The following is an 11,301-nucleotide window of genomic DNA, read 5'->3' on the forward strand; positions in this document are numbered from 1 at the left end:
GAGAACGAATTCCCCGCCGAGTCAGTTGACGAGAAAGTTTCTTAACTATTTATTATTTTTCTTTATAATATTTAATCTATGAATATTTCTTTTCTTTAGTATTTCCTTTTCAATGTTTTTATTATTTTTTTACTTATTTAATAATTTAATATTTTATTGATTTAATCCCGTGTAATACACGGGGTTCTAACCTAGTAATACATAGGAGAATTATTCAATTCCATCAATCCAGTCACCGACCCTCAACAAAAACCAAAGATCCCGCCAAAACCCTTTCCCAAATTCAAACCTCTCAAAAATTTTCATCACACCAAAATCTCCTCCCACTTTCAACAAATCACCACAACCTTCGGAACACAAATCTCACAACTTCACCCCCAAACCATTCACCAACCACCAATGGACACCACCGGCGACTCCATACCCACCGCAACACCTCGGCTTTTCATCAAAGAAATGGTTATGAAAAACTTCAAATCCTACGCCGGTGAACAACGCGTGGGCCCATTTCACAAGGTCAGGGTTTTCTTTTTGGTTTTCGTTAAATGGGTTATTGAAAGTTTGAATCTTTTTTGTTAGGGTTTATGGGTTTTGTTTATTTTGTTGATTTGATTTGATTTGATTTGGAATTGGGTTGTTGTACAGAGTTTTTCTGCTGTTGTTGGGCCTAATGGAAGTGGGAAGAGTAATGTTATTGATGCTATGCTGTTTGTGTTTGGCAAAAGAGCCAAACAGGTATGGGTTTTCTAGGGTTTTGTTACTGTAATCGGCTTGGGGATCTATGCTTTGAAACCGTTAAATTCAAACCGAACCGGCTAAAACTGGTTTCAAACCTGGGCCTGAAACAAAACTGAACTGGTTTGAAACCGGGTTTGCTTTATTTGACAGTTAAAACCAAGGTTGGAGAATTCGCTAGTCTGCCGGTGAGGTGGGGACTAGCGACTACTCGGATCGGGTTTTTTATATGTAATTTTCAGTTTTATGTATACATATACACATTTTTATAGGTAAATATTTTAAGTAGCTAGGTTTTAACTCTTACTCAACTTATTTTTTTAAGTATACAAGATTAATTGTTGGAATTCACACGGTTTGGTTGGAAACTGGCTGAAATTTAGAGGTTTTCGCCGGAATATACAGGTTTTTTTTGCTGGAATCTGGCCTGAATCTCCAATGCGATTAATGGACCGATTAACGAAAAATTACCCAGTTACTGGCCGACTAGCGATTAATCGCCGACTAGTCGTGATTTTTACAACACTGGTTAAAACTAATGTTTGTTGTTGTCTGAAAAATGGTGCAGATGCGTCTTAACAAAGTCTCGGAGCTTATTCACAATTCAACAAACCACCAAAATCTCAACAGTGCACGCGTATCGGTTCATTTTCAGGAAATTATTGATCTGGTATGTAATGGTCTCTGTTACCGGCTTTCAGTTTGGTGTGATTTGACTATTTGAGTGATTTTGGTGTGTAATGATTTCATTTGGATGATTATAGGAAAACGGATCATATGAAGTTGTTCCAGGAAGTGATTTTGTAATAGCGCGTGAAGCGTTTCGCGATAACTCTTCTAAATACTATATAAACGGACGCGACAGTAAATTTACCGAGGTTACTAACAAGCTGAAAGGGAAAGGAGTTGACTTGGACAATAATCGGTTTTTGATTCTTCAGGTTTGGCAGTTAGTGCAACAAAGTTACGTCTTTTTATGTGTTTGTTACAAGTGTTGAATTGCATTTTGCTGAATGTTTGTAGGGTGAGGTTGAGCAAATTTCGCTTATGAAGCCGAAAGCTCAAGGTCCCCATGATGAAGGCTTTCTTGAATATCTGGAGGATATTATTGGAACTAACAAATACTTGGAGAAAATCGAGGAATCCCATAAGCAGTAAGTTATGATTCATGAGTTTGTTACGTATTAGTTTTAAAAGGCGAGCTTAAAGGATTCTATGATATTTATGTAATAATGTAAAAACAATAAAAAGGATGAGAAAGTTATAAAAGTTTTACGTGATAAAAAGGTTCTTATGTAAACGGACGAGAGAGACATAACTTCTGTTGTAATTAACAGTGAATGGTGGACGATAGCGACAAGCTACTTATACGCTACGTAGCGATCACGATGAAATAGCGAGCACTGTTTTATGTTTAGCGACACTAGAAAAAAATTTTAGAAATATTTTATATGTATGTTATATCCAAGTACGCAGTTTTCTATGTATATTTAACAAAAAACCTAAAATCCCGCTATTTTATACCTACAAAATCCCTCTATTTATATTAAAACTGAAAAAAACAGCAAACCTAAAATCCTGCTATGGAGGTGCCAAAATCAGATAGCGACACATGAGCGCTTCGCTACGCTATTCGCACACACACGTTTTCACACCCAAACACACGCACAGAGTAGCCAAGTTAGGGTAAAACGGTCACCAGAATCTCAACTGTCGCATCCGGCTGTGGGAGACACGCCCCTCTCCGTCGACAGCGACGAGCTCCGCCGTGACGGCGGAGAAGGCGTTTTCGTTCATATCGAATGGAGCGCCTGACGTTTTTTTTAAAGTTTGTATGACATTGACTTTGAGTTATAGTATCGAATGTTGTTTTGTTTCTAATGGGTATATGTTCTTTTTTCTTTTGGTGTATTAGGCTTGAAGAGCTTAACGAAAAGAGGTCCGGGGTGGTGCAGATGGTTAAGTTAGCTGATAAAGAAAGAGAAAGTCTAGAGGTTATAACTTACAACAAGCCTGTTGTTATATATCGTATAGTAACTAATAAGTTATTAACATGATTGATACTTTCAGAGTGTTAAGAATGAAGCAGAAGATTACATGCTTAAGGAACTGTCATTGTTAAAATGGCAAGAAAAAGCCGTAAAATTTGCTTCTGAGGAAAACAAGGTGAAGTTGGAAGAGATTCGAACGAATGCGTCTGGCTTGGAAGCTAACTTAACGTCTGAAAGGTGATTGTCGTCTTAATATCGTTAAATGACAGTTTTAACTTTTAACTTATAATATAAATGGTCGTTATTTTTGCTTAGGGAAAAGATTAAGGAAAGTAAGAAAGAATTGAAGGAGCTCGAGACGGTGCATAATAAGTACATGAAACGAGAAGAGGTTCGTGTGTTTACTCTGTGTGACGTTATCCTAACAACCCCTAAACTTTATTTTGTTGTTGCGTTTTTAAGGAACTCGACACTAGGCGTAAACGATGCAAGGATGATTTCAAGGAATTTGAACGACAGGATGTGAAACACAGAGAAGATTTAAAACATGTGAAACAAAAGATTAAGAAAATGGATGAGAAAGTTGAAAAGGTAATTTGTGTGTATATACATATACATATACATACATATATATATTTGTATAATATTATATAATTAAGCTTTAATGTTTTATTTTTCTGCTTTAGGATTCAGCAAAGATCATTGACATCACTAAGCAATCTGAAGAGTCAGCTGCTGCAATCCCGAAACTAGAGGAAGATATTCCGAAACTGCAAAAAATATTATCGGATGAGGATAAAATATTGGAGGAAATTATAGAGAGCTCTAAAGGTATGTTCTTAACTTCTTATGCTCACACACAAACTGAATATCGAAACACGTTTTGTTTTATTATTAGTAAGGTGATTTAAGATTTAGATACTAACCTGATAATAATTTGGCAGTTAGTATTGTTATATTTAAAATTTGAATGATTATGCATCGTTTAACAGTTGAAACCGAGGCATTCCGTACCGAGGTTGCCAAAGTTCGTGCCGAACTCAAACCGTGGGAAGAACAACTGATTGAGCATCGAGGAAAACTTGACGTTGCATCCGCCGAAAAACAACTTCTGTCTGAGAAGGTGAGAGACCATATTGAAACCATTTAACTTGTTTTCATTTATTTATCAATTCTTGCGTGTTTCAGCACGAAGCAGGTCGAGCCGCGTATTCAAACGGTCAGAAACAGTTGGATGAGATACAGAAGAGAATCGTAACGAATACTTCACGGATAGAGGAAATGAAAACCAGATTAAAGAAAAACGAGCTTGAATCATCAAAAGCTCATAAAGTAGAACAAGTATGCAACTTTAGGCTCTTTAGCGTAAGCAGTTTTGTATTTTTATTAATTAGTTGATTAATAAAAAATGTGTCGAATTTGTAGGAATGTTTAAAAGAACAAGAGGAATTGATCACTCGTGAGCAAGCTGCAAGACAAAAATATACCGAGCTTAAATCTGTCATGGAAACCGAAAAGACTCAGGGTTCTGTTCTGAAAGCATTATTGCAAGCAAAAGCTTCAAATTCAATAGAAGGAATTTACGGAAGGATGGGCGATTTGGGAGCGATCGATGGTATGTTTTACTCTAAAAATGTTTTTTTTTTTTTAATATTTGTGTTTAAAAAGTTCCAGAATCTGACGTGAGTTCTGTTTTCAGGGAAGTATGATGTGGCTATTTCAACGGCAGTTCCTGGACTTGATTATATTGTGGTCGAAACGAGCGCAGCAGCACAAGCATGCGTCGACATGCTTCGCACCAACAATCTCGGTGTTGCTACATTCATGATACTGGTATTATGATGCTTCCTTTGTGGCATTTTAGTTTCTGTCTCATGTTATATCTATAACTCTGTAAGCAACCGTAGTTTTAGTTTTAAAAAGCACGCTTGAGGCCCTCAAGTGAGGTGGTCATCGCTTCTGAATTGGTTTTAAAAACTGAGGCACAGGTGTTGGGGCTTTTTCGCTCAGCGCATAGAGTTAACAGCTTTTACATTAAAATATATAGAAAGGTTTATGCATTAACTCATTAAATACTGACTTTAAACAACTACTCAACCCGTTCGACCCATTCTCCGCTTTTACCTAGTTTTTTTATATGACCTGGCCCGTTTGAGGTAAAAAAACTATCCAAATCGACCCATCCATAAGTAAACGGATCAAAATTACCACTTTGATTAAAAATGCATACTTGAATTGCAACTTTTTTTTTATCGATGAATCTTCTGAAAATGGTTGCAACGCCTTGACGCCAGGTGGTAGTTTTGTGTCAAACATCATCTAGCGCATATGTTGTTTGTTTGTCATTTTTAACCAAATGTTCATGCAGGAAAAACAAATGAACCAAATGTCAAGAATGAAAGAAAAGGTAAGCACCCCGGAAGGTGTTCCGCGTCTTTTCGATCTAATAAAGGTGCAAGACGAAAGAATGAAACTCGCGTTCTTTGCAGCGATGGGTAACACCGTTGTTGCGAAGGATAAAGATCAGGCGACCCGTATTGCGTACGGTCCGGATAAAGAATTCAGGCGTGTTGTCACACTTGACGGTGTTCTTATTGAGAAATCAGGAACCATGAGTGGTGGTGGAAAACCACGCGGCGGTAAGATGGGGACGTCCATAAGAGCCGCTAGCGTTTCCAGTGAAGCCATTGCAGAAGTCGAAAACGAACTCGCTCAAATATCCGAAAAGTTGAAAAACGTAAGGCAACAGATTTCCGAAATGGTCCGGCATTACAAAAATTTGGAAAGAGAAAACACCGATCTTGAACTCGATATAGCGAAAAGTCAACAAGAGGTAAAGGCTCATTGATAACGTTATGTAGGTTTGACTTCACAAGTCAAAGTTCTAATTCGTATTCCAATGTGACAGATTGAAAGTTTGAATTCACAACAAAAAGATCTTGCAAAGCAACTCGACTCTCTAAAGGCGGCTGCGGAGCCGAGTAAGGCTGAACTTAATCGAATTGATGAACTTACGAAGATTATATCGAAAGAAGAAAAGGAGATCAAACGGTTGACCGAAGGGTCAAAGCAGCTTAAAGAGAAGGTTGATATCGTTATCGTATCATATATATTATATAATTCTGTCAAAACTACGTTTAAATATATCGTTAACTAAAAGCGCAAATACTGTTTAGGTGTTGGAGCTTCAAAGCAAAATCGAGAATGCAGGCGGTGAACGGTTAAAAAGCCAGAAGTCGAAGGTTACCAAAATTCAAAATGTAAGTACAATACATTAGTCGACTGTTTTATCGTGTTTTTTTTTAGTATGCTGATGTTTTTGCTCCCATTAGGACATTGATAAAAACAGCACAGAGATCAATCGACACAAAGTTCAAATAGAAACGGGTCAGAAAATGTTGAAAAAACTAACGAACGGGATTGAGGAATCAAAGAAGGAGAAAGATAAACTAATTGCGCAGAAGGAACATTTGCTTGAAACGTTTAAAGAGATAGAGCAGAAAGCGTTCAAGGTTCAGGATGATTATAAGAAGACAGAAGAGGTTAATTTTTACTACTGTCATTTATTAAAGTTAATTGATTTGAGGATTTATTTATTTATTTATTTTTTTAAAGTTATATTGTTTTGTTTTGTGTAGCTGATAGATCAACACAAGGCTGTGCTTGAAGAAGCGAAATCCAATTATGAAACGTTGAAGAAGACGGTAGATGAGTTACGGACATCTGAGGTATTAGACTTATAAATTATTGCTTCTTTTATATTACGAGAGTTGGTTAAGTCGGTTGACTAATGGGTTGGGTGATGGTCACATTTAGGGATTTTTGTACATGTCAAAACAGGTTATGATGATTGATCCGAAACACACTTTTTGTGTATATTTTTAATTTTTGACAAATATGGTTACAAAAGGTATACAGACAATAACTAGGGGTGCAAACGAGCCGAGCCCGGCTCGATTCGAGCTTTGTTTTTAAAGCTCGAGCTCGGCTCGTTTACTATTTATTGATTGAATATATATTAATTATAATTATTATTTTATATATAATTTAGTTATTTTTTCGTGGATTTGTAAATAGTAATTAATATTATTTGAATATATATTTAATATATTAATTAAAAAATTATACAAACAGTGGCCTCGTTAAGGCTCGCGAGCCGGCTCGAGCTCGATAAGCAAAGCTCAGCCCGCTTAGAGCTTTATATTGAGCTTTATACTAATTCTGTGAGAATCCAACTTTTAAAGTAAGATAATTTAACGTTTTCACATTGGGGACTTTTGTCCTCCCACCCGTTGATAAAACACAACATAAATCGACCCATTCATAAACAAGTCGAAATTACGGCTTCTATATAACACGGATTGGAACAGGTTGATGCAGATTATAAGTTACAAGACATGAAGAAGATGCAAAAAGAGTTGGAAATGAAAGAGAAGGGATACAAGAAAAAGGTCGACGAATTAAACAACAGTCTTTCGAAGCAAATGGAACAGTAAGTCTCAAATATTAACCACTTCTCAACACATTTAAAACATCCAAATTTAACATAATTCTTTTTTTTTTAAATTTTTGCAGAATTAAAAAAGATTTAGTGGACCCCGAAAAACTTCAAGCTACACTAGCAGACGAATCTTTCTCTAATGGTTCGGATCTCAAAAAGTCGCTAGAAATGGTGGCATTACTCGAAGCACAGATGAAAGAGATGAACCCTAATCTTGATTCCATCGCTGAGTAAGAAATGAGAAATCGTGTGCATAAAGTCGTAAAATAATCAGTTTGTTATTACATGTTTGTTTTAAGCTGTTAACTGTTCTTTTATTGCTTCTGTTCACAGTTACCGGAACAAAGTAAGCGTTTACAACGAGCGTGTCGAGGAGCTTAATGTGGTAACCAATGAACGCGACGAAACGAAAAAACAATATGATGAGTGGAGAAAGAGAAGGTACGTTTTCTGTTTTCGGGTGTTTGGATTTGTGCTCTGAAAGCGATTGTTGTATACTTATATACTGATTCGGTTCCGTCTTTCAGGCTAGATGAATTCATGGCAGGGTTTAACACCATATCTCTAAAGTTGAAGGAAATGTATCAGGTTTGTTATATATATATATATATATATATAATGACAATTATTAACTTCTTTTTTTATTATGAATATGTTCATTCATCATGTCGTATTCTTTTTTTGATTAAATTTGAGGTAACTTATATCATAATATTGTTACAGATGATCACTCTCGGGGGTGATGCAGAGCTCGAGTTGGTGGATTCTCTCGATCCGTTCTCCGAAGGTGTCGTATTTAGCGTTAGACCTCCGAAAAAAAGTTGGAAAAATATTGCTAATTTATCAGGAGGGGAAAAGGTACGATACACGTACACCCAATTTTCTGATTTTAATTTTTACAATATGATGGTTGTTTAACCGTTTTAACTAACCAACAGACATGTTGGTTTTTAACACTGATTCCTAAACGACAATTTACCTTTTAATTTGACACAGTTTGACTTTTACTTTGACTTTCTAATTACACTAAATGTATAAGATTACTTGATTAAATTCTTTCCAACATACGTGCAGCCATAGTTGTCGATAGCGGCTATAGCTGTCGCTATAGCGCGCTATATGGCGATGTGACTATGTGTCGCTATATAGGTTATGGCGATGAATAGCGAGCTTAGCGACAATTAGTTTTTTTTTTTGATGTTAATATCAATTAGATATAGCTATAAAATAGCTGGATTTATAGGTTTTTGTTAAATATACATGTAAAATAGCATATATACAAGGGTATTTTGATGTAATATACATATAAAAATTTTCAAAATTCTTTTTCTAGTGTAATCGCTATTTATAAAATAGCCGTCGCTATTTGTCGCTATTCGCTACGTAGCCTATAGGTGCCTTGTCGCTATTCGCCATCGACAACTATGCGCGCAGCGTTGTTCTATGTAATCGTTATTTTTAATTTGTATTACAACTACTTGTTTGTTCCAGACTCTGAGCTCACTCGCGCTTGTTTTTGCACTTCATCATTACAAACCAACGCCACTTTATGTTATGGATGAAATCGATGCTGCTCTAGGTATGTTCTTTATATCATCATGGGTGACTCCTTATTTATTTTCATTATTTCCATACAATAATTCGCTGCGATTTTGGCTGATAGATTTTAAGAACGTTTCAATCGTGGGTCATTATGTTAAAGACCGTACAAAGGATGCACAGTTCATCATCATCAGGTAAATATATATCATGTGACATTTGTTAAACATTGTTTATATTGTTTTAACCGCGCTTATCATATGCAGCCTAAGAAACAACATGTTTGAGTTGGCTGACCGGCTCGTGGGGATATACAAAACCGACAATTGTACCAAGAGCATCACTATCAATCCAGGAAGTTTTGTGGTTTGTGAAAAGGCTGCTTAAACTTAAAACCGTTTGTGAAGTTTTCAAAGCCTTCAAGATTAACCCTTATTGTTGTGTTTTCGTGTTTTAAGTTAATGTTCCTATCAAGAAATACATTGAGTGTTGCAATTTGCTTGATTGCAGTTGTGTATAATCACATGACATTATGCTATGTTAATACTTGATTTGGTCTTATTGTATCTACCTGCAAACATTTTTCAAGTTTTTTTTTTTTTTTTTTTTTTTTTTTTCTTTCATATCTACTCTCAAACTAGTCTAAGTGCATAAACCAAAGTAAGTACTGAAATCGTGCAACACATTAGTCTTACTAAGGGGTTGTTTATTTACCTCTTAATGAGGTTCTTAATGGTTAAATACTTAATGGTTCAGACTATTTGTTTCGCGACCAGATGTCTGAATGGTTTAGACATTTGCCTTTAAATGGTTAAGCATTAGACTGAGTCTGAATAGTTAAGACATCTAATCTGAACTGGTCAGACATTTTTCTCTGAATGGTTAAGCATTATATTGGCTCTTATTGGTTTAGACCTTTTACTGGTTCAACATTTAATGGTTCGGATCTCTTACTGGTTCAGCACTTAATCATTCAGAAGTTGCCAAACAGCCCCTAGGATGTCCATATAAAGATGACCAATTTGAATTTATTGTATCATGAATGTATATGTTAATCATGTTAGGTATAACACAATATTCTAATGAATTCAAATTGAGCATCTTTATATGGACGCCTTAGTAAGACAAAGGTGTGGAATAATCGAACCGTTAACCGAAACCGAACGGAAAACCAATGAAAGAACCGAAATTAGCCGAAACTGAACTAACCTAAAGTCGGTTATCGGTTATTTTTTTACCATCAGTTAAAACGAAGATAATTTAACCGAACCATTTATATTTTTATATATTTCTAGCTTTTATACCTCTATTTCATGTTTTATACTTTCATTTCATGTATTTATACCTCAATTTCATTTACCTATACCTTTATTTCATGTATTTATAAGCAAAAATTTTGGCTCTTGTTTGATTTGCTCATTAACCGAACTGATTAACCGATGACTTCGATTACGGACTTACGGTTACGGTTAATGCTAATAATCGAACCGAACCTGTGCACACCCCTAGTAAGACTAATGTGTTGTACGATTTAGAAAAAAAAAGAAAAGTAAAAACTAATTACCACAATCAATTAACTTGTTTAGAATTTTATATGATCATATAAGAGCTAAAAACTAATTACCACAATCAATAACCTTCATATTTACTACTCTAAAAACGTTAGAAATAAGTTGTGAGACATGAGAACGTAACAATATGTGGGTTCCATTTCCCCTCATCCACAAGACAAGTTATAATAGAAAACCCTCATTCTATGATATATGAATTGGTAATTTTTAACGGAACGAGTTATGATAAGTCCTTCCGTAGACGACGGTTGTATGGCACCTAACCCTTCTATAGCGCCCTATGGCGCCTCCCCACACCGCCCCGAGGGGCGCCATGCCACTTGAACCCGGTTGCCTCGTGAAAATTATAGCGGAGTGAACACATTTGCCTCTCTCTCTCTCTCTCTCTCTCTCTCACACACACACACACACACATATAACCAGTGGCGAAGCTTGACCCGAATGACAGGGGGGGGAGCGAAAACGTATATACCCAAAAATTTCTATACGAAAACTATATATATAACACTACTGAGCGAAAAGTTCAGGGGGTCGGCGCCCCTCCCTGCCCCTTCTATACTTCGCCCCCATATCTACTTAAATCCCTTACTACACACACATATTATATAACCCCCTCACATTTCAATTTTTTTTGCTACTTGTCACATAACCCCCCATAAAGGGAGTTATGTGATGCTACCACTACACATGGCCTAAGAGTCTTTATTTGGCCATCCGTAGTCTTAAAGCCCCTTGTGGGGCGTTATGCTACACGTGTCGTGCCACGTCATACGGAGGCTTTATAGGGCGTTATATCACTAAAGCCCGTAGTCATAAAGCCCCTACCCATCATTACCTAATTATTAATTTTCAATTTTATAAATTAATTATAAAAACCTTGCTTAAATTTGATTGGTTAAAGTTTGAAAACCAACCCCAACACCGCCGCTATAATACTCGCGCCTCACCCCATTTTTTCATTTAT

The 11,301-nt window shown here is 36.2% G+C and overlaps 1 protein-coding gene across 1 annotated transcript; it reads left to right on the forward strand.

Moving 5' to 3' along the window:
• The first annotated feature begins 235 nt into the window (after positions 1-235).
• On the forward strand, positions 236-9,330 carry LOC110911128 (structural maintenance of chromosomes protein 4). The gene is made up of 27 exons (XM_022155710.2): positions 236-516; positions 646-735; positions 1,304-1,405; positions 1,500-1,676; positions 1,759-1,889; positions 2,651-2,729; positions 2,806-2,963; positions 3,042-3,117; positions 3,189-3,317; positions 3,413-3,557; positions 3,719-3,849; positions 3,915-4,067; positions 4,152-4,341; positions 4,426-4,559; positions 5,095-5,559; positions 5,635-5,811; positions 5,903-5,986; positions 6,059-6,268; positions 6,365-6,454; positions 7,097-7,218; positions 7,302-7,457; positions 7,561-7,668; positions 7,755-7,815; positions 7,951-8,085; positions 8,719-8,806; positions 8,891-8,963; positions 9,033-9,330. Exons 1-27 carry the CDS (start codon positions 400-402, stop codon positions 9,151-9,153), a joined length of 3,702 nt encoding a protein of 1,233 aa, XP_022011402.1. The 5' UTR covers positions 236-399; the 3' UTR covers positions 9,154-9,330.
• Positions 9,331-11,301: the final 1,971 nt, after the last annotated feature.

The sequence above is a fragment of the Helianthus annuus genome, chromosome 15 (genome assembly GCF_002127325.2).
Source record: "Helianthus annuus cultivar XRQ/B chromosome 15, HanXRQr2.0-SUNRISE, whole genome shotgun sequence".
Classification (NCBI taxonomy): Eukaryota; Viridiplantae; Streptophyta; class Magnoliopsida; order Asterales; family Asteraceae; genus Helianthus; species Helianthus annuus.

Excerpts from the sequence above, each read along its gene's own strand:
- LOC110911128 (XM_022155710.2), top strand. The coding sequence starts at position 400 with ATGGACACCACCGGCGACTCCATACCCACCGCAACACCTCGGCTTTTC. Across the intron at positions 2,964-3,041 it reads GCTAACTTAACGTCTGAAAG|GGAAAAGATTAAGGAAAGTA; the intron begins GTGATTGTCGTC and ends ATTTTTGCTTAG. Across the intron at positions 5,560-5,634 it reads TAGCGAAAAGTCAACAAGAG|ATTGAAAGTTTGAATTCACA; the intron begins GTAAAGGCTCAT and ends CCAATGTGACAG.